Source organism: Bufo gargarizans, chromosome 4, assembly GCF_014858855.1.
Source record: "Bufo gargarizans isolate SCDJY-AF-19 chromosome 4, ASM1485885v1, whole genome shotgun sequence".
NCBI lineage: Eukaryota > Metazoa > Chordata > Amphibia > Anura > Bufonidae > Bufo > Bufo gargarizans.
In genome coordinates this window covers 527,516,058-527,539,860 of record NC_058083.1, presented here as the reverse complement: position 1 = coordinate 527,539,860, position 23,803 = coordinate 527,516,058, and the positions used below count along the sequence as shown (strand labels likewise).

General features: G+C 44.1%; 1 protein-coding gene across 1 annotated transcript in view; it reads left to right on the top strand.

Annotated features, from left to right (window-relative positions):
* The first annotated feature begins 333 nt into the window (after positions 1–333).
* PLB1 (phospholipase B1) overlaps positions 334–23,803 on the top strand; it is a 112,710-nt gene continuing 89,240 nt past the window's right edge. Inside the window, exons 1-7 of the mRNA XM_044291323.1 lie at positions 334–381; positions 3,071–3,102; positions 3,246–3,292; positions 4,904–4,958; positions 5,041–5,092; positions 7,547–7,624; positions 23,076–23,138. Coding sequence (XP_044147258.1) covers positions 334–381; positions 3,071–3,102; positions 3,246–3,292; positions 4,904–4,958; positions 5,041–5,092; positions 7,547–7,624; positions 23,076–23,138 — 375 coding nt within the window. The remainder of the gene's footprint in view (positions 382–3,070; positions 3,103–3,245; positions 3,293–4,903; positions 4,959–5,040; positions 5,093–7,546; positions 7,625–23,075; positions 23,139–23,803) is intronic.

The window sequence follows — 23,803 nt, the reverse complement described above, 5'->3', positions numbered from 1 at the left end:
CCAGTGTGAGCTGCCTTCCTTGGTTTCTTTCCCTCTTCTCCACTCTCTGATCTGCCATGTACAACCTCCTGCTGTTATCTCTAACACTGAAAGTAGGCTGTGGGGACTGCAGGGAGAGTCCTCAGAAACAGAAGCAGAGCTCTGATAGTTTTCTGTCAGATTCACCAGCACCAGGTGTAGGACTTACACTCTGCAGAAGCAAAACGGTAGGAAATTTTGTATTTAGAAATCACATGAACAATAAAAAATGAGTGCAAATGTGTCCATAAGTCAAAACCTCTGATTCTTGTCCATACATCTGATGTTCTTCTCTGTATTGCAGCTCACACGTTAATGCCTTCAGATATTAAAGTGGTTTCCACCCTTCGGAGATTAAAAATTGTGAGTAAAAAGTCTGTATTTGTAAATATGGAAAAACAGGGTTCATAAAATAGTAGCTGGCTCCACTCATACTGTGACTGCAAAGAACCCCAATATCACTTCTCCTGCCGCGTCAAATCAGGGTAGAAAGTAAAAAATTTATTCTTCATCCTACAGGGCGCCAATTGCTTTTTTTTTGTAATGTGTAAGTACCCATAAAAAGAAAACGTTCATATCTCAGCTCCCCCAGCGTCAATGGGTGTAACATTGAGGGAGGATATTGGGATTAACTGTGGTGAAACACAAATATTTGGTCTCTGACTTGAGTTAGGCTTTAATCTAAAAATGTCATGGATAAGATAGTGGCATGGACAGGAAGAGAGACACAAACATGGAGGTGACCGAGTCAAGATAAACGGCCTCATGAGTGACCACGCTGAATTAGTTTTCTACTTTCAACGTTGATCCATCTTAGAGCAGGAACATAGGACTTATTTTGATCTGTGGAGTACACCTATGTCATCCCATCCAGTATAGAAAACCCATTATCATACACCCTAATAGGGAATTCTAGGTTAAAAGAGGAGTCTTGTGTTCTCTTGGCCAGAGAGGAGATCAGCTACCAAGTGTCTCTCTCTGTGGAGGACCTATCCTGTCCTGTATTACACACATAATCCATTGATGTGAATGGATACAGTGTAATACTTTATTTTCCCTGTGGTGGCGCTGCAGGGAAATCAAACAGTTACTACCAGGTTTCCCCACAGATCACAGCTGATCGCTGGAGGTCCCAGCAAGGGGACACTTTGTGATCATCTTTTTATCAAGAGTCCCTCTAACAATTAGAGATTGTCCACAGTGAAGGACCTCTTTAAGGACCCTAGATCAGCCTATAGCTTGTACCATGGTGACCTCTGTGTAGATCAGGGGTGCACAACCCGCATGTGGCCCCCATAGCCAAAATTTGCGGCCCCCGTCCTCCTGGACAGAAACACAGATGATCGCGTGATCAGCTGTGTTTCTGCCATGAGCGCTGCACTACAAAGCATTACAGCTCCTGCCCACGCACTGTTGCAGGAGCAGGTCTGTTCCTGGCAGTCAGTGACAGCGGGGGAGCCGAGGAGAAGGCAGAAGCAGTGCATCAGCGCTTCTGCCTTCTCTTTAGATAGGTGAGCGTCGCGCTATGCAGGGTGGACCCGGCTTGGGGGCAGAGGAGTGCAGAGCTGCAGGGTCAGGAGACCCTGCTCATCCCCCACAGCAGGCTGATTTCCCCTGTAACTGGGGCTCCTTTGGGGACAAATTATGTGGAAAAGAAATATATTTAAAAAAAAATAAGTTAAAAAAAATAATAAAAAAAATTAAGAAATAAAATAAAAACATAAAATATATTAAAACACAAATGAAAGAAAAAAAGAAATAAAAGATGTGGCAAAAAAATAAAATACAAATAAAATAAAAAAATGGCAAAATATAAGAGTGTTCACTGTCCCCCAACAGGCTTTTTATGATCCATTGAGGGACATTTTGTATTACAAAAATATATATACATTTTTTTTTAAATTATTATTATTTTTTTAAAATAATAAAATACAAATAAAATAAAGTGCAAAATAATAATATAGTGTTCATTGTCCCCCAACAGTGTTTTTTATGACCTCTTGGGGTACATATTATGTGGCAAAAATATATTAAAAAAAATAATACAATAAAATTGTAATAAAATACAAATAAAATAAAAAAATTAAAAGGAAAAAGTGAAAAATGTATAAAAAGTGTCAGTGTCCCCCAAAGGTCTTTTTATTACCTCTTGGGGGATATATTTTGTAGCAGAAATATATTAAAAATAATAAAATACATAAAAGAAAAAGCACCCACCCCAACCAAAACCGTCACCATTATCGCCCCATTCACATGAAACCATACATATTATGTAACATAACGACTGACACAAAATAGGGAACTAATTATAATGATTTAATTTTGGTGTCCGTTTGCATATTTAAAGAATAAGGAGCTATAGTTTGAAAAAATACAATACATTTTGAAAAATGTTTTGTACAGTTTTTCCTCAAAATAAAACAAAAAAATAAATGATAAGGCCTTATGTGTCATGTAAAAAAATGTAAAAAAACATAAAAAAGTTACAAACGTTTGAACCACCACGTGCGCTAAATCACAAAAAAAAGTGTCTGTTCAGGCCTGGTTATTAAAGTGTTAACCAATAAGCGCTTTCCCCACTAAGAGCTTACTGGTTATTACATGGCGCCTGTGACTGGGGGCAGGAGGTGGTAATAACCAATGAACGCCATCCTCTGCAGTGAAGGAAAGCGCTGATTTATGAATAGGAGGCAGGATGGAAGGAAATGTCGCCACTTATCTGGGTTTTTCCTTTAAAAATGATTTTTCAACAAGTTCCTGCAGCATGGCCCCTGAATCAGGAGATTCATACTCAGGGTACTTTCACACTAGCGTTGTTAGAATCCGGCACGCAGTTCCGGCAAGCCGTATACAAACGGCTAGCTTTTTTTTCCGGTGATATACTGGATCCGGTATCATCTGGAATAACGGATCCGGTATTTAAATTTTTTCAAAGATCAAAACGCGGCCCTCGGACCAAAAAAGGTTGTGCGCCCCTGGTGTAGACTGTATTAATGAATGCGTTTCCCTTCATTATCACAGTAATAATTTTATAATCGTCTGTACTTCACAGAAATCTGATCACAGCGCGGATCTCGTCACAAGGTGAGTTCACGTGCGTCCGATTTATCTTATCACATGTGATCGTGATAACAAAATAGCCAAATCACGACCGTTATCAGATGATGTCATGACCGGCGGGCACGCAGCCAACTCATTTCTTTCCTTATTACCATTGTGTTTACTAGCAGCTTGGAAGAGACGCTCCAGAGAGCCAGCCAGTTCACAGAATTGTGTAAGTGCCATCACTGCATGCATCCCAGGGTTTGGGGGTCTTATATATATTACATAGATGCCGGCGTTAAGGCCCCTAATTCATAGTGTCACCAGTGGTGTACCTGCCATGGAGGCCCAGCACTGAACTTCTCCTGTGCTTAACATAGATTTAGTTCAATGCAAAAATATATATATATTTACAGCTTCCATTGATATCTATGGTATCTGTATAAATTACGATGTACTTAGCTCCCTCTAGTGGTGGCAAACAGTTTTATAATATACCGTGTGAAAGGATGCAGATTTATCAGTGTATGTATGTCAGTTGTCTGGTGTATATTGAAACTTTCTGCAACATTTTAACTTGCGTTTCAATTCTTCACCAGTTTGAACATCTCTGCTTACTGTCAGTGGATGGATGTATTCTTTCTTTTGCATTTAGGGGTTTAAACTCTTTTTTGTTACAATGCATCAGTCTAGAAAATCATCTATGTCCTCAGTACAGACACCAGCCTCTCGTCCTGGAATCAGATAGCCCTTACCTACTTAATCCACTGTAGCTAGCCCTTAGCTGTAGCATGTAGTCTTTCTCTCCCTACTGCTTTATACTACAGCTTTGCCTGTTCTTATTTATTGCTTTGTGTAGGCACTACCCTAAAAATACATGATTATCAGATAAATGCCATATATATTGAGGGAAATGAGCCTTAGTAAAGAAGAGACCAGATACGTGCTTTAAATTGAAGGTCCTCTCCCTTTTTGTCCAAAATTATGTGCAAATTATTTCTTAATGTATTGTTGATAAAAAAAATTCTGACAGAGCATATAATTCTGTCTGCCAGCAGCCACCACTAGAGGGAGCTCAGAAGCTGTATGTACATTTTACAGCTCATGAGCTCCCTCTAGTGGTGACTGAAAGCAGACAGAATATTATTATATATCTCTATGCAGGATATCTGTATAAAAATATAAAGATGTATTATGGAATTGATCAGTATCAAATGTTGAACCTAAAAAACAACCTGATGTTAGAAGGTGGACATTCCCTTTAAGGACACCCTTTATAAGCTCATCAGAGTTTCCACATCGTTCCGCGTTGGCGAGACCTCCTTCTGTGTATGGCCGGCAATAGGAGTACATTGTATCTAGTTATCGCTATAGCTTATCTTATCTGTTGCATTTCACAACGAAAGGATGATATCACGGAGACTTTACACACTGATATTAGTTATCAGATGGTGGGTTATTATGAGGTGACACGTCATAACTCCACAGGACACTTGCAGGGGTTGTACAATCTGTTTTTGTTGAAAGGGTTTCTAAAAAACAATCTGATCACAGGGTGTCCTGTTACAGGGATCCCTAGTAATCTAATCTCTGGAGAGAAAGCGTTCACTCATCCTGCACTGCCCCCGCAGGGGAGAATCAGCATTACACGGTTCTCATTTAAACCAGCGGGCTGTCTGTGTAATTCACATGCCTGCCGAGTAGAGCAGATCATTAGTGACAACAGTGTGACTTGTCCATTATCTCTGTAGCACTACACATATAAAACCTATGGTGATAGAGCTAGATTTATTATTATAATGTATACATTTTACCATATCCACGTTATATTTCTCTTTTATAGTTGTTGGACAAAAGTTGCATTACTTAAAATCTAATACTTCCCCGGTCCCTCAGGGGTAAGTAGTCAGGAGATATAATAATACTATTATCCGGGGACTTCCTACTTACCTAAAGCATACATTACTGTCTATGTTATAGAAACCTTCTGGATGAAGCCAAGAATCTGGTGGAAAGTCTCAAGCAAAGTGCAGTAAGTCCAAGAGATTTCACTCTGGTGTAAGAACACTGAATAAAAGACTAAAGAACAACTCCGCCTGGAAAATGAAAACTCAAGAATTAATGATCACACACTGCCCATGTTATCACTCCCTAATGAACCTCCACTCCATCATCACCATTCTTATTCATCATCTTTCTTTCCCTCTCCCTTAAAATGTCTGCTCCTTCTTCATCTTCCTTCTTCTTTGCCTTCTCGTCTTTCACTTTTATTCCTATTTATCTTATCCTTCTTTTCACCCTACTGTCTTTTCTTCTTCTTCTCCTTGTCCTGGTACATGGTTGTTTTCTTCCTTGTTGCCTTTCTTCTTCTTGTTCATGTTTTTTCTCTCTTTATTCTACCTTCTCATTTTTATTTTTCTCTTTCTCCTTGTTCATTTAATGTTGCTTTCCTATCTTTTTTTCTGTCTTCATTCTCTTTTGTTTTTTTACACATCTCTTCCTTTTTTTCTTTTACTTCTCCTTTGCATTTGTTTTCTTTGTCTTCCTTATCACTCCCTCGTATTCTGCCATCTCTGGTTTTTACTTGTTTCCTTCTTCTCTTCCCTCTTTTTCTTTATCTTCTCTTCCCATTCTTCTTCCTCTTCACATTTTTTCCCTCTCCTTCTTCTACTTTCTGTTCAGTTTTTACTTTTTTTCTTCTTTTTTTCCTTCTCCATCTTCTTCTTCTTCACCTCCTCTTCCCATTCTTCTTCACCTCCTCTTCCCATTCTTCTTCACCTCCTCTTCCCATTCTTCTTCATCTTTGCTTCCTCTTTCTATCCTTCTTCATCGTTACCTCTTCTTCCCATTCTTCTTCATCTTTGCCTCTTCTTCCCATTCTTCTTCATCTTTGCCTCCTCTTCCCATTCTTCTTCATCTTTGCCTCTTCTTCCCATTCTTCTTCATCTTTGCCTCCTCTTCCCATTCTTCTTCATCTTTGCCTCTTCTTCCCATTCTTCTTCATCTTTGCCTCCTCTTCCCATTCTTCTTCATCTTTGCCTCCTCTTCCCATTCTTCATCATCTTTGCCTCCTCTTCCCATTCTTCATCATCTTTGCCTCCTCTTCTCATTCTTCTTCATCTTTGCCTCCTCTTCCTATTCTTCTTCATCTTTGCCTCCTCTTCCCATTCTTCTTCATCGTTGCCTCCTCTTCCTATTCTTCTTCAATCATCTTTGCTTCCTCTTTCTATCCTTCTTCATAGTTACCTCTTCTTCCCATTCTTCTTCATCTTTGCCTCTTCTTCCCATTCTTCTTCATCTTTGCCTCCTCTTCCCATTCTTCTTCATCTTTGCCTCCTCTTCCCATTCTTCATCATCTTTGCCTCCTCTTCCCATTCTTCATCATCTTTGCCTCCTCTTCTCATTCTTCTTCATCTTTGCCTCCTCTTCTCATTCTTCTTCATCTTTGCCTCCTCTTCCTATTCTTCTTCATCTTTGCCTCCTCTTCCCATTCTTCTTCATCTTTGCCTCCTCTTCCTATTCTTCTTCAATCATCTTTGCCTCCTCTTTCTATCCTTCTTCATTGTTACCTCTTCTTCCCATTCTTCTTCATCTTTGCCTCCTCTTCCTATTCTTCTTCAATCATCTTTGCCTCCTCTTTCTATCCTTCTTCATCGTTACCTCTTCTTCCCATTCTTCATCATCTTTGCCTCCTCTTCCCATTCTTCATCATCTTTGCCTCCTCTTCTCATTCTTCTTCATTTTTTCCTTCTTCTTATTCTACTGTCTCTTTGGTTTTCTTTCTTCACCTTCTCCACTCTCTTGTCCATTCTGCCTCTTTCTTCTACTCCTCTTTCCATTCCCTCACACATCATATGCCAGCAGTAAAACAATATAAAAATCCTTATTATCAGGGTCATCATCATCTCCGTCTATATTACATTTTTATATATATCTTTTGCTTTTCTTGATCGGGTCATCCTTTCCATTCCTCTTCTTTTCTTTCACTTTTTCACAAACCAGTTAAACTTCATACAATAAAGATTACAGACCCATATAGGTCTGGTGGTGTGACCCAAGTGCAAATACTGAAGGTGTCACTGTTCCACCCCCCAGCTGTATGTATTTTCTTTAGTTTTTCGGCTAGTGGGACTCTTTGTGGAAGCAAAAGAATTGTAATGTTCCAACACTGTTATTGTAGCCTCCCTGTTTATGAATATCTGGAGATTAGACCTCCCCAGAACCAGTGCCACCTTTGTCCACTGGCAATGTCAGTCCCATCCAGTGGAAATATAAGCAACACTTTTTTCTACTTTCAAACTGTCCCTTTAAGATAATACCTGGTGATGGCACAAAAATACATATTTCTAATGTTCCAGTCAATGGAATTGTCACCTTTTAGAAACGTTGACCTCTAGGATTTGTATTATGACCCCTGCTGCAAGGTGTTTTATTTAAAAAAAAAAAATCTGTAAGGGTCCCAAAATTAACTCTTTCTGCTCCTTAGACAGTGTCTTTCGACAATGACTGGAAGATGGTCTTGTTGTTTGTGTCCGCTGAAGATCCATGTGGCTTCTGTGAGCAGGTAAGGAGGCCTATTTAAGAAAATATTTGTACCTAAAATCTTAGGTTTTAATGAACTAACCTTAACAGGGGCCACTGTCCTCAAATGTTTGTGCCCATTTTTGGACAATCCCTTTTAGACAAAAAGGTGAGTACCCCCACCAATCTGGCACTCTCAGCAATCTACTGTAACCTGTGGAAGAATCCAACAGGAAGTGTTCAGTTTCCCTGCAGCGCCACCACAGGGGAAATTAAGCGTTACATGCTGAACATTAAAATCAATGGAATGGAAATGTAAGGGTGCCAGATGACTCTGAAGAAATCTGGGTTCCTGACTAAAGCAGTCACACATAATATAGCCGATAGCAATCACTCCCAACCAATCCATACACATGCACTTTTGGCTCGGCCAAGCATGCATGTATCCTGAATAGCAAAAGGGGAAAAAGTCCCTTCCCATCTCTCCGAGAACACCCAGCAAATCACCTGGGGGGCTTGTTATCTCCCCAAGTGCCCACTGCTAGCAATGCAGCTAGTAGACATCCTTTAATAAGGCGAAGCTCCTGTAATATATCCCGATCTGTTGCCTTCAGGGAACATTTCTCTGAGCTGTAAGCAAAGCCTGGAGGGAACGGGACAATCTCCAGCTGTCACTAGGGTTTTCTGCTCTGTTCCTATTAAGATTTAAGGAAACCGATAAGCGAGACGTTAACCAGTCCAGTCACGATGATGGATCCGATGATATTACAGCTCCTGCAGAACCTGCAGATAACAGAATGTAATCACCGACCCGAGCGGGACTATTCCCGAGACAAATGAAAGCGCAGGGGACTACGGGCAGAAAAGTTATAAAATGTCATCTGTATCTTTGCGGCCAAGTGTCTCGGAGGATTGAAGGTGTCTGAGGAATCCTGGGCTCCAAGATCAGGTCAAGGATGCTGACTGCCATTACTGCTCAAATTAGGGGTAGTCAGACCCCAACTGGTAGACAATTCACTGCATCTCTAAGACTGAATTTGTAGAACAGGGAGATGAACAGCGATATAGCTGGCTGCCATCTCACCCAGCTTTCTATAGACCCCGGGAGGTACATGACTCCACATCTTTGTCCATGGCTCTCTCTCATTCTATTTTATGGTGTTTTGTTTGTGTATCCATCACATATCTAGCACTGTATTCAAGAACTATTTGGGGTACTCCTGATTAGTTCCTGCCCGAATAGAGGGGTGCTGGGACTTTAAACTGAAGCTCTACTTTTGTAACACCTTGTTTGCTTTAGGTTCAATATCCTGTGCTGATACATTTTATATTTCTTTACATCGGTTAGAGATATGTTTTTTTCAAAACAGAGCTCTGAATCCTCTGCCTAGAAGTAAATGATACAATTCTGTCTGCCTGCAGCCACCACTAGGCAGAGTTCAGGAGTAGGGATGAGCGAACTCGAACTGTATAGTTCGGGTTCGTACCGAATTTTGGGGTGTCCGTGACACGGACCCGAACCCGGACATTTTCGTAAAAGTCCGGGTTCGGGTTCGGTGTTCGTCGCTTTCTTCGCGCTTTTGTGACGCTTTCTTGGCGCTTTTTGAAAGGCTGCAAAGCAGCCAATCAACAAGCGTCATACTACTTGCCCCAAGAGGCCATCACAGCCATGCCTACTATTGGCATGGCTGTGATTGGCCAGAGCACCATGTGACCCAGCCTCTATTTAAGCTGGAGTCACATAGCGCCGCCCGTCACTCTGCTCTGATTAGCGTAGGGAGAGGTTGCGGCTGCGACAGTAGGGCGAGATTAGGCAGATTAACTCCTCCAAAGGACTTGATTAACTGATCGATCTGCAGCTGTGGATCATTGAGCTGCTGATCCTCAATTGCTCACTGTTTTTAGGCTGCACAGACCGTTTGTCAGTCTCATTTTTCTGGGGTGATCGGCGGCCATTTTGTGTCTTGTGGTGCGCCAGCACAAGCTGCGACCAAGTGCATTTAACCCTCAATGGTGTGGTTGTTTTTTGGCTAAAGCCTACATCAGGGTGAAGCTGTCACACCAAGTGCATTTAACCAGCAATAGTCTGTTCATTTTTTGGCCATATACAAAATCAGGGGCAAGCTGCGCCTGTCACCAAGTGCATTTAACCCTCAATGGTGTGGTTGTTTTTTGGCTAAAGCCTACATCAGGGTGAAGCTGTCACACCAAGTGCATTTAACCAGCAATAGTCTGTTCATTTTTTGGCCATATACAAAATCAGGGGCAAGCTGCGCCTGTCACCAAGTGCATTTAACCCTCAATGGTGTGGTTGTTTTTTGGCTAAAGCCTACATCAGGGTGAAGCTGTCACACCAAGTGCATTTAACCAGCAATAGTCTGTTCATTTTTTGGCCATATACAAAATCAGGGGCAAGCTGCGCCTGTCACCAAGTGCATTTAACCCTCAATGGTGTGGTTGTTTTTTGGCTAAAGCCTACATCAGGGTGAAGCTGTCACACCAAGTGCATTTAACCAGCAATAGTCTGTTCATTTTTTGGCCATATCCCAGTCTAATTCTGTCACTAAATCCATACCAGTCACCCAGCGCCTAAATACTAGGCCTCAAATTTATATCCAGCTAAATCTGTCCCTAGTGCTGTAGCTGGGCGAGTTATTTAGTGTCCGTTCAAGCACATTTCTTGTTCTGGGTTGAAATACAATTCTCAATTTAGCAATTTCATAATTTAGTGGTTCCTGCTATATCAGAGCTCTTTGAAATCTATCCCAAAAAGGGTATATAATATTGAAGGTGCACATAGGGTCATTCAGAGTAACTTCACACACACCCGCTACTGTGTATTTCCAAGTCTAATTCTGTCACTAAATCCATACCGGTGACCCAGCGCCTAAATACTAGGCCTCAAATTTAATTCCCTCTAAATCTCTCGTTACCCACCGCTGTACTGTTGTTGCTGGGCAAGATATTTAGTGTCCGTCAAAGCACATTTTTTGTTCTGGGTTGAAGTACAATTCCCAATTTAGCAATTTCATAATTTAGTGGTTTCTGCTATATCAGAGCTATTTGAAATCTATCCCTAAAAGGGTATATAATATTGAAGGTGCACATAGGGTCATTCAGAATAACTTCACACACACGCTTCTGTGCATTTCCAAGTCTAATTCTGTCACTAAATCCATACCGGTGACCCAGCGCCTAAATACTAGGCCTCAAATTTAAATCCCTCTAAATCTCTCGTTACCCACCGGTGTACTGTTGTTGCTGGGCAAGATATTTAGTGTCCGTCAAAGCACATTTTTTGTTCTGGGTTGAAGTACAATTCCCAATTTAGCAATTTCATAATTTAGTGGTTTCTGCTATATCAGAGCTATTTGAAATCTATCCCTAAAAGGGTATATAATATTGAAGGTGCACATAGGGTCATTCAGAATAACTTCACACACACGCTTCTGTGCATTTCCAAGTCTAATTCTGTCACTAAATCCATACCGGTGACCCAGCGCCTAAATACTAGGCCTCAAATTTAAATCCCTCTAAATCTCTCGTTACCCACCGGTGTACTGTTGTTGCTGGGCAAGATATTTAGTGTCCGTCAAAGCACATTTTTTGTTCTGGGTTGAAGTACAATTCCCAATTTAGCAATTTCATAATTTAGTGGTTTCTGCTATATCAGAGCTATTTGAAATCTATCCCTAAAAGGGTATATAATATTGAAGGTGCACATAGGGTCATTCAGAATAACTTCACACACACCCGCTACTGTGTATTTCCAAGTCTAATTCTGTCACTAAATCCATACCGGTGACCCAGCGCCTAAATACTAGGCCTCAAATTTAATTCCCTCTAAATCTCTCGTTACCCACCGGTGTACTGTTGTTGCTGGGCAAGATATTTAGTGTCCGTCAAAGCACATTTTTTGTTCTGGGTTGAAGTACAATTCCCAATTTAGCAATTTCATAATTTAGTGGTTTCTGCTATATCAGAGCTATTTGAAATCTATCCCTAAAAGGGTATATAATATTGAAGGTGCACATAGGGTCATTCAGAATAACTTCACACACACCCGCTACTGTGTATTTCCAAGTCTAATTCTGTCACTAAATCCATACCGGTGACCCAGCGCCTAAATACTAGGCCTCAAATTTAATTCCCTCTAAATCTCTCGTTACCCACCGGTGTACTGTTGTTGCTGGGCAAGATATTTAGTGTCCGTCAAAGCACATTTTTTGTTCTGGGTTGAAGTACAATTCCCAATTTAGCAATTTCATAATTTAGTGGTTTCTGCTATATCAGAGCTATTTGAAATCTATCCCTAAAAGGGTATATAATATTGAAGGTGCACATAGGGTCATTCAGAATAACTTCACACACACGCTTCTGTGCATTTCCAAGTCTAATTCTGTCACTAAATCCATACCGGTGACCCAGCGCCTAAATACTAGGCCTCAAATTTAAATCCCTCTAAATCTCTCGTTACCCACCAGTGTACTGTTGTTGCTGGGCAAGATATTTAGTGTCCGTCAAAGCACATTTTTTGTTCTGGGTTGAAGTACAATTCCCAATTTAGCAATTTCATAATTTAGTGGTTTCTGCTATATCAGAGCTATTTGAAATCTATCCCTAAAAGGGTATATAATATTGAAGGTGCACATAGGGTCATTCAGAATAACTTCACACACACGCTTCTGTGCATTTCCAAGTCTAATTCTGTCACTAAATCCATACCGGTGACCCAGCGCCTAAATACTAGGCCTCAAATTTAAATCCCTCTAAATCTCTCGTTACCCACCACTGTACTGTTGTTGCTGGGCAAGATATTTAGTGTCCGTCAAAGCACATTTTTTGTTCTGGGTTGAAGTACAATTCCCAATTTAGCAATTTCATAATTTAGTGGTTTCTGCTATATCAGAGCTATTTGAAATCTATCCCTAAAAGGGTATATAATATTGAAGGTGCACATAGGGTCATTCAGAATAACTTCACACACACGCTTCTGTGCATTTCCAAGTCTAATTCTGTCACTAAATCCATACCGGTGACCCAGCGCCTAAATACTAGGCCTCAAATTTAAATCCCTCTAAATCTCTCGTTACCCACCACTGTACTGTTGTTGCTGGGCAAGATATTTAGTGTCCGTCAAAGCACATTTTTTGTTCTGGGTTGAAGTACAATTCCCAATTTAGCAATTTCATAATTTAGTGGTTTCTGCTATATCAGAGCTATTTGAAATCTATCCCTAAAAGGGTATATAATATTGAAGGTGCACATAGGGTCATTCAGAATAACTTCACACACACGCTTCTGTGCATTTCCAAGTCTAATTCTGTCACTAAATCCATACCGGTGACCCAGCGCCTAAATACTAGGCCTCAAATTTAAATCCCTCTAAATCTCTCGTTACCCACCGCTGTACTGTTGTTGCTGGGCAAGATATTTAGTGTCCGTCAAAGCACATTTTTTGTTCTGGGTTGAAGTACAATTCCCAATTTAGCAATTTCATAATTTAGTGGTTTCTGCTATATCAGAGCTATTTGAAATCTATCCCTAAAAGGGTATATAATATTGAAGGTGCACATAGGGTCATTCAGAATAACTTCACACACACGCTTCTGTGCATTTCCAAGTCTAATTCTGTCACTAAATCCATACCGGTCACCCAGCGCCTAAATACTAGGCCTCAAATTTAAATCCCTCTAAATCTCTCGTTACCCACCGCTGTACTGTTGTTGCTGGGCAAGATATTTAGTGTCCGTCAAAGCACATTTTTTGTTCTGGGTTGAAGTACAATTCCCAATTTAGCAATTTCATAATTTAGTGGTTTCTGCTATATCAGAGCTATTTGAAATCTATCCCTAAAAGGGTATATAATATTGAAGGTGCACATAGGGTCATTCAGAATAACTTCACACACACGCTTCTGTGCATTTCCAAGTCTAATTCTGTCACTAAATCCATACCGGTCACCCAGCGCCTAAATACTAGGCCTCAAATTTATATCCCGCTGAATTTGAATACAATACATTGGGCCAAATAATATATTTGTTGTTGTGGTGAACCATAACAATGAGAAAAACATCTAGTAAGGGACGCGGACGTGGACATGGTCGTGGTGGTGTTAGTGGACCCTCTGGTGCTGGGAGAGGACGTGGCCGTTCTGCCACATCCACACGTCCTAGTGTACCAACTACCTCAGGTCCCAGTAGCCGCCAGAATTTACAGCGATATATGGTGGGGCCCAATGCCGTTCTAAGGATGGTAAGGCCTGAGCAGGTACAGGCATTAGTCAATTGGGTGGCCGACAGTGGATCCAGCACGTTCACATTATCTCCCACCCAGTCTTCTGCAGAAAGCGCACAGATGGCGCCTGAAAACCAACCCCATCAGTCTGTCACATCACCCCCATGCATACCAGGGAAACTGTCTCAGCCTCAAGTTATGCAGCAGTCTCTTATGCTGTTTGAAGACTCCGCTGGCAGGGTTTCCCAAGGGCATCCACCTAGCCCTTCCCCAGCGGTGAAAGACATAGAATGCACTGACGCACAACCACTTATGTTTCCTGATGATGAGGACATGGGAATACCACCTCAGCATGTCTCTGATGATGACGAAACACAGGTGCCAACTGCTGCGTCTTTCTGCAGTGTGCAGACTGAACAGGAGGTCAGGGATCAAGACTGGGTGGAAGACGATGCAGGGGACGATGAGGTCCTAGACCCCACATGGAATGAAGGTCGTGCCACTGACTTTCACAGTTCGGAGGAAGAGGCAGTGGTGAGACCGAGCCAACAGCGTAGCAAAAGAGGGAGCAGTGGGCAAAAGCAGAACACCCGCCGCCAAGAGACTCCGCCTGCTACTGACCGCCGCCATCTGGGACCGAGCACCCCAAAGGCAGCTTCAAGGAGTTCCCTGGCATGGCACTTCTTCAAACAATGTGCTGACGACAAGACCCGAGTGGTTTGCACGCTGTGCCATCAGAGCCTGAAGCGAGGCATTAACGTTCTGAACCTGAGCACAACCTGCATGACCAGGCACCTGCATGCAAAGCATGAACTGCAGTGGAGTAAACACCTTAAAACCAAGGAAGTCACTCAGGCTCCCCCTGCTACCTCTTCTGCTGCTGCCGCCTCGGCCTATTCTGCTGCTGCCGCCTCGGCCTCTTCCTCCGCCTCTGGAGGAACGTTGGCACCTGCCGCCCAGCAAACAGGGGATGTACCACCAACACCACCACCACCACCTCCGTCACCAAGCGTCTCAACCATGTCACACGCCAGCGTTCAGCTCTCCATCTCACAAACATTTGATAGAAAGCGTAAATTCCCACCTAGCCACCCTCGATCCCTGGCCCTGAATGCCAGCATTTCTAAACTACTGGCCTATGAAATGCTGTCATTTAGGCTGGTGGACACAGACAGCTTCAAACAGCTCATGTCGCTTGCTGTCCCACAGTATGTTGTTCCCAGCCGGCACTACTTCTCCAAGAGAGCCGTGCCTTCCCTGCACAACCAAGTATCCCATAAAATCAAGTGTGCACTGCGCAACGCCATCTGTAGCAAGGTCCACCTAACCACAGATACGTGGACCAGTAAGCACGGCCAGGGACGCTATATCTCCCTAACTGCACACTGGGTAAATGTAGTGGCAGCTGGGCCCCAGGCGGAGAGCTGTTTGGCGCACGTCCTGCCGCCGCCAAGGATCGCAGGGCAACATTCTTTGCCTCCTGTTGCCACCTCCTCCTTCTCGGCTTCCTCCTCCTCTTCTTCCACCTGCTCATCCAGTCAGCCACACACCTTCACCACCAACTTCAGCACAGCCCGGGGTAAACGTCAGCAGGCCATTCTGAAACTCATATGTTTGGGGGACAGGCCCCACACCGCACAGGAGTTGTGGCGGGGTATTGAACAACAGACCGACGAGTGGTTGCTGCCGGTGAGCCTCAAGCCCGGCCTGGTGGTGTGTGATAATGGGCGAAATCTCGTTGCAGCTCTGGGACTAGCCAATTTGACGCACATCCCTTGCTTGGCGCATGTGCTGAATTTGGTGGTGCAGAAGTTCATTCACAACTACCCCGACATGTCAGAGCTGCTGCATAAAGTGCGGGCCGTCTGTTCGCGCTTCCGGCGTTCACATCCTGCCGCTGCTCGCCTGTCTGCGCTACAGCGTAACTTCGGCCTTCCCGCTCACCGCCTCATATGCGACGTGCCCACCAGGTGGAACTCCACCTTGCACATGCTGGACAGACTGTGCGAGCAGCAGCAGGCCATAGTGGAGTTTCAGCTGCAGCACGCACGGGTCAGTCGCACTACAGAACAGCACCACTTCACCACCAATGACTGGGCCTCCATGCGAGACCTGTGTGCCCTGTTGCGCTGTTTCGAGTACTCCACCAACATGGCCAGTGGCGATGACACCGTTATCAGCGTTACAATACCACTTCTATGTCTCCTTGAGAAAACACTTAGGGCGATGATGGAACAGGAGGTGGCCCAGGAGGAGGAGGAGGAGGATGAGGAAGAGGGGTCATTTTTAGCACTTTCAGGCCAGTCTCTTCGAAGTGACTCAGAGGGAGGTTTTTTGCAACAGCAGAGGCCAGGTACAAATGTGGCCAGCCAGGGCCCACTACTGGAGGACGAGGAGGACGAGGATGAGGAGGAGGTGGAGGAGGATGAGGATGAAGCATGGTCACAGCGGGGTGGCACCCAACGCAGCTCGGGTCCATCACTGGTGCGTGGCTGGGGGGAAAGGCAGGACGATGACGATACGCCTCCCACAGAGGACAGCTTGTCCTTACCCCTGGGCAGCCTGGCACACATGAGCGACTACATGCTGCAGTGCCTGCGCAACGACAGCAGAGTTGCCCACATTTTAACCTGTGCGGACTACTGGGTTGCCACCCTGCTGGATCCACGCTACAAAGACAATGTGCCCACCTTACTTCCTGCACTGGAGCGTGATAGGAAGATGCGCGAGTACAAGCGCACGTTGGTAGACGCGCTACTGAGAGCATTCCCAAATGTCACAGGGGAACAAGTGGAAGCCCAAGGCCAAGGCAGAGGAGGAGCAAGAGGTCGCCAAGGCAGCTGTGTCACGGCCAGCTCCTCTGAGGGCAGGGTTAGCATGGCAGAGATGTGGAAAACTTTTGTCAACACGCCACAGCTAACTGCACCACCACCTGATACGCAACGTGTTAGCAGGAGGCAACATTTCACTAACATGGTGGAACAGTACGTGTGCACACCCCTCCACGTACTGACTGATGGTTCGGCCCCATTCAACTTCTGGGTCTCTAAATTGTCCACGTGGCCAGAGCTAGCCTTTTATGCCTTGGAGGTGCTGGCCTGCCCGGCAGCCAGCGTTTTGTCTGAACGTGTATTCAGCACGGCAGGGGGCGTCATTACAGACAAACGCAGCCGCCTGTCTACAGCCAATGTTGACAAGCTGACGTTCATAAAAATGAACCAGGCATGGATCCCACAGGACCTGTCCGTCCCTTGTCCAGATTAGACATTAACTACCTCCCCATAACCATATATTATTGCACTCCAGGGCACTTCCTCATTCAATCCTATTTTTATTTTCATTTTACCATTATATTGCGATGCTACCCAAAGTTGAATGAACCTCTCCTCTGCCTGTGTGCTAGGCCTAAATATATGCCAATGGACTGTTGCAGTGGTGGCTGACATGAAGCCTGATTCTCTGCTATGACATGCAGACTAATTCTCTGCTGACATGAAGCCAGATTGTCTGTTACGGGACCTCTCTCCTCTGCCTGGGTGCTGGGCCTAAATTTATGACCATGGACTGTTGCAGTGGTGGCTGACGTGAAGCCTGATTCTCTGCTATGACATGCAGACTGATTCTCTGCTGACATGAAGCCAGATCGTCTGTTACGGGACCTCTCTGCTCTGCCTGTGTGCTAGGCCTAAATATATGCCAATGGACTGTTGCAGTGGTGGGTGACGTGAAGCCTCATTCTCTGCTATGACATGCAGACTGATTCTCTGCTGACATGAAGCCAGATTGTCTGTTACGGGACCTCTCTGCTCTGCCTGTGTGCTAGGCCTAAATATATGCCAATGGACTGTTGCAGTGGTGGGTGACGTGAAGCCTCATTCTCTGCTATGACATGCAGACTGATTCTCTGCTGACATGAAGCCAGATCCTCTGTTACGGGAGCTCTCTCCTCTGCCTGGGTGCTGGGCCTAAATATATGCCAATGGACTGTTGCAGTGGTGGCTGACGTGAAGCCTGATTCTCTGCTATGATATGAAGACTGATTCTCTGCTGACATGAAGCCAGATTGTCTGTTACGGGACCTTTCTCCTCTGCCTGGGTTCTGGGCCTAAATTTATGAAAATTGACTCTTACAGTGGTGGGTGACGTGAAGCCTGATTCTAGGCTATGATATGAAGACTGATTCTCTGCTGACATGAAGCCAGATTGTCTGTTACGGGACCTTTCTCCTCTGCCTGGGTTCTGGGCCTAAATTTATGAAAATTGACTCTTACAGTGGTGGGTGACGTGAAGCCTGATTCTCTGCTATGATATGAAGACTGATTCTCTGCTGACATGAAGCCAGATTCTCTGTTACGGGACCTCTCTCCTCTGCCTGGGTGCTGGGCCTAAATTTATGACAATGGACTGTTGCAGTGGTGGCTGACGTGAAGCCTGATTCTCTGCTATGACATGCAGACTGATTCTCTGCTGTCATGAAGCCAGATTGTCTGTTACGGGACCTCTCTGCTCTGCCTGTGTGCTAGGCCTAAATATATGCCAATGGACTGTTGCAGTGGTGGCTGACGTGAAGCCTCATTCTCTGCTATGACATGCAGACTAATTCTCTGCTGACATGAAGCCAGATTGTCTGTTACGGGACCTCTCTCCTCTGCCTGGGTGCTGGGCCTAAATTTATGACAATGGACTGTTGCAGTGGTGGCTGACGTGAAGCCTGATTCTCTGCTATGACATGCAGACTAATTCTCTGCTGACATGAAGCCAGATTGTCTGTTACGGGACCTCTCTCCTCTGCCTGGGTGCTGGGCCTAAATATATGCCAATGGACTGTTGCAGTGGTGGCTGACGTGAAGCCTCATTCTCTGCTATGACATGCAGACTAATTCTCTGCTGTCATGAAGCCAGATTGTCTGTTACGGGACCTCTCTGCTCTGCCTGTGTGCTAGGCCTAAATATATGCCAATGGACTGTTGCAGTGGTGGGTGACGTGAAGCCTCATTCTCTGCTATGACATGCAGACTGATTCTCTGCTGACATGAAGCCAGATTGTCTGTTACGGGACCTCTCTGCTCTGCCTGTGTGCTAGGCCTAAATATATGCCAATGGACTGTTGCAGTGGTGGGTGACGTGAAGCCTCATTCTCTGCTATGACATGCAGACTGATTCTCTGCTGACATGAAGCCAGATTCTCTGTTACGGGACCTCTCTCCTCTGCCTGTGTGTGTGCTGGGCCTAAATATATGCCAATGGACTGTTGCAGTGGTGGCTGACGTGAAGCCTCATTCTCTGCTATGACATGCAGACTAATTCTCTGCTGACATGAAGACAGATTCTCTGTTACGGGACCTCCCTCCTCTGCCTGGGTGCTGGGCCTAAATATATGCCAATGGACTGTTGCAGTGGTGGCTGACGTGAAGCCTCATTCTCTGCTATGACATGCAGACTGATTCTCTGCTGACATGAAGCCAGATTGTCTGTTACGGGACCTCTCTCCTCTGCCTGGGTGCTGGGTAGTGTTGAGCGCGAATATTCGAAAAGCAAATTTTTTTCGCGAATATCGCAACTTCGCGATTTCGCGAATATTTCGAATATAGTGCTATATATTCGTAAAAACGAATATTCGTTTTTTGTTTTTTTCCCCCCCCCCCACAAAATTACAGTACACATATAATTGATTGTTTCCCAAAGGTCCAACAGCTCAGATCTTACTCACATTGCCTAGAAAGTGATTGAGGCGCGAATCTTCGTAAGGCGATTTTATTAGCGCACATGCGAATATCGGCACGTCCCAGAACAGAGGCAAAGGGCTTTGCATTCATACATTAGTGAATTGAGTTGCGAATCTTCGTAAGGCGATTTTATTAGCGCACATGCGAATATCTACACTTGTCCCAGAACAGAGGCAAAGGGCTTTGCATTCATACATTAGTGATTGAATTGAGCTGCGAATCTTCGTAAGGCGATTTTATTAACGCAAATGCAAATATCTACACTTGTCCCCAGAACAGAGAGGCAAAGGCCTGTGCATTCATATAGTATAGCACCATATTCGCGAATACGTAGAACTTCGTAAAATTCGATTAACGAAAATTCGTATTTTTTATTTTACTTTCCACCTTACAGATTACATTGATCTGTACTCTGTCAACTACTGTCATCACCCCCCACTGTATCTCGATTGATTCCCAAAAGTCTCACATTCCCTAGAAAGTGATTGAGGTGCGAATCTTCGTAAGGCGATTTTATTAGCGCACATGCGAATATCTACACTTGTCCCAGAACAGAGGCAAAGGGCATTGCATTCATACATTAGTGATTGAATTGAGTTGCGAATCTTCGTAAGGCGATTTCATTAGCGCACATGTGAATTTTGCATAAAATATATGTATTATGCGATGCGAAAATTCGAATTATCGCATATGCGAAATAATAACGAATTTGAATAATCGCGAATATTTTACGAATATTCTTTCGAATATTCACAAAATTTCGCGAATTCGAATATGGGACATGCCGCTCAACACTAGTGCTGGGCCTAAATTTATGACAATGGACTGTTGCAGTGGTGGGTGACGTGAAGCCTGATTCTCTGCTATGACATGCAGACTGATTCTCTGCTGACATGAAGCCAGATTGTCTGTTACGGGACCTCTCTCCTCTGCCTGGGTGCTGGGCCTAAATATATGCCAATGGACTGTTGCAGTGGTGGCTGACGTGAAGCCTCATTCTCTGCTATGACATGCAGACTAATTCTCTGCTGACATGAAGACAGATTCTCTGTTACGGGACCTCTCTCCTCTGCCTGGGTGCCGGGGCCTAAATATCTGAGAATGGACTGTTCCAGTGGTGGGTGACGGGAAGCCAGATTCTCTGCTATGGAACCTCTCTCCAATTGATTTTGGTTAATTTTTATTTATTTAATTTTTATTTTAATTAATTTCCCTATCCACATTTGTTTGCAGGGGATTTACCTACATGTTGCTGCCTTTTGCAGCCCTCTAGCTCTTTCCTGGGCTGTTTTACAGCCTTTTTAGTGCCGAAAAGTTCGGGTCCCCATTGACTTCAATGGGGTTCGGGTTCGGGACGAAGTTCGGATCGGGTTCGGATCCCGAACCCGAACATTTCCGGGATGTTCGGCCGAACTTCTCGAACCCGAACATCCAGGTGTTCGCTCAACTCTATTCAGGAGCTTACTGCATACAGATATATATAGAGTCACCACTAGGGGGAGCTCAGGAGATTACTACATACAGATATATACAGCCTCCACTAGAGGGAGCTCAGGAGATTACTGAATACAGATATATACAGTCACCACTAGAGGGAGCTCAGGAGATTACTACATACAGATATATACAGCCACCACTAGAGGGAGCTCAGGAGATTACTACATACAGATATATACAGCCACCACTAGAGAGAGCTCAGAAGATTAGTACATACAGATATATACAGCCACCACTAGAGGGAGCTCAGGAGATTACTGCATACAGATATATACAGCCACCACTAGAGGGAGCTCAGGAGATTACTACATACAGATATATACAGCCACCACTAGAGGGAGCTCAGGAGATTACTACATACAGATATATACAGCCACCACTAGAGGGAGTTTAGGAGATTACTACATACAGATATATACAGCCACCACTAGAGGGAGCTCAGGAGATTACTGCATACAGATATATACAGCCACCACTAGAGGGAGCTCAGGAGATTACTACATACAGATATATACAGACACCACTAGAGGGAGCTCAGGAGATTACTTCATACAGATATATACAGCCAGCACTAGAGGGAGCTCGGGAGATTACTACATACAGATATATACAGCCACCACTAGAGGGAGCTCAGGAGATTACTACATACAGATATATACAGCCACCACTAGAGAGAGCTCAGGAGATTACTACATACAGATATATACAGCCACCACTAGAGGGAGCTCAGGAGATTACTACATACAGATATATACAGCCACCACTAGAGGGAGCTCAGGAGATTACTACATACAGATATATACAGCCACCACTAGAGGGAGGTCAGGAGATTTACTACATACAGATATACAGACACCACTAGAGGGAGCTCAGGAGATTACTGCATACAGATATATACAGCCACCACTAGAGGGAGCTCAGGAGATTACTACATACAGATATACAGACACCACTAGAGGGAGCTCAGGGGCTTACTGCATACATATATATATATATATATATATATATATATATATATATATAAAGCCACCACTAGAGGGAGCTCAGGAGATTACTTCATACAGATATATACAGCCAGCACTAGAGGGAGCTCGGGAGATTACTACATACAGATATATACAGCCACCACTAGAGGGAGCTCAGGAGATTACTACATACAGATATATACAGCCACCACTAGAGGGAGCTCAGGAGATTACTACATACAGATATATACAGCCACCACTAGAGGGAGCTCAGGAGATTACTACATACAGATATATACAGCCACCACTAGAGGGAGCTCAGGAGATTACTACATACAGATATATACAGCCACCACTAGAGGGAGCTCAGGAGCTTACTGCATACAGATATATACAGCCACCACTAGAGGGAGCTCAGGAGATTACTGCATACAGATATATACAGCCACCGCTCTCTATAACGGTGGCTGCAGACAGACTGTCTATGGAATTACAGAGGATCGTATTTATTAATTTTACTTACTTATAGAGCACTGACATATTCCGCAGAGCTTTACAGACATTATTATAGCTTGTGGTCTGCAATGAAGCGCACAATCTAAGTTCGGAACTGCCTGCCAGATCCGGCAATCCGGACGCAAATGGATGCATTTGCCGAAACACTTGGGGCTGGATCCGGCATTAATGCATTTTAATGGAAAATTAATGCCGGATCCGGCATTCCGGCAAGTGTTCAGGGTTTTTGGCTGGAGAGAAAACTGCAGCACGCTGCAGTATTTCCTCCGGCCCAAAAAACGTAAGAGGGACTGAACTGATGCATCCTGAACGGATTGCTCTCCATTCAGAATGCATTAGGATACAACTGATCAGTTTTTTCCGGTATTGAGCCCCTAGGACAGAACTCAATACCGGAAAACTTTAAGTGTTGAAGTGCCCTTAGGATGTATTAGAAAATAATCCGCACAGACTGTTGGATGTGTTCAGAATTAAAGAAATTGGTGATAAAGGTGAACATTCCCTTTAAGGGCAATAGCTTCTGCATCACATTTTTTTTGTTCATTCCACGCAGGACGACCACACAGAAAATACCATAAGGGAACTGACGGCGGCTCTAGACTATTTACATCAACAGGTAAGATGGTCATATATTCACTATGGGGGTCATTTATTAAGACCAGCATTTTAGACTGGAGCACTGGAGGCGGATCCGCTGGCGTAGATTTACAACATTTTGTCCGCCTAAGGCCTCATGCACACGACCGTTGTTGTGTCCCGCGTCCGTTGTTCCGTTTTCCGTGATTTTCTGCGGACCCATTGACTTTCAATGGATCCGTGGAAAATTCGGAAAATGCACCGTCCGTGATCCGTGTTTCCAGTCCGTAAAAAAAATAATATGACCTGTCCTATTTTTTTCACGGACAACGGTTCGCGGACCCATTCCAGTCAATGGGTCCGTGAAAAAACACGGACGCACACAAGATTGTCATCCGCGTCCGTGATCCGTGTCCGTTTTTTTTCCCTATCATTTGCAAGGCAAACTTGACTTAGATTTTTTTTCACTTTCCTTCATGTCTGGAGATCATCCAAAAATGAAGGAAGACACACGGAAACAAAAACGGAAACGGATCACGGAACAACGGAACCCCGTTTTGCGGACCGTGAAAAAATACTGTCGTGTGCATGAGGCCTAAAACAGGCGCAGGAAATGATAAATGAGACGCGACTCTAGTCCTGCCCACTTCCTTACGCCCTTTTAGACTTGGCATGAGCAATCTGTGACAGATATACCCCAGAAAA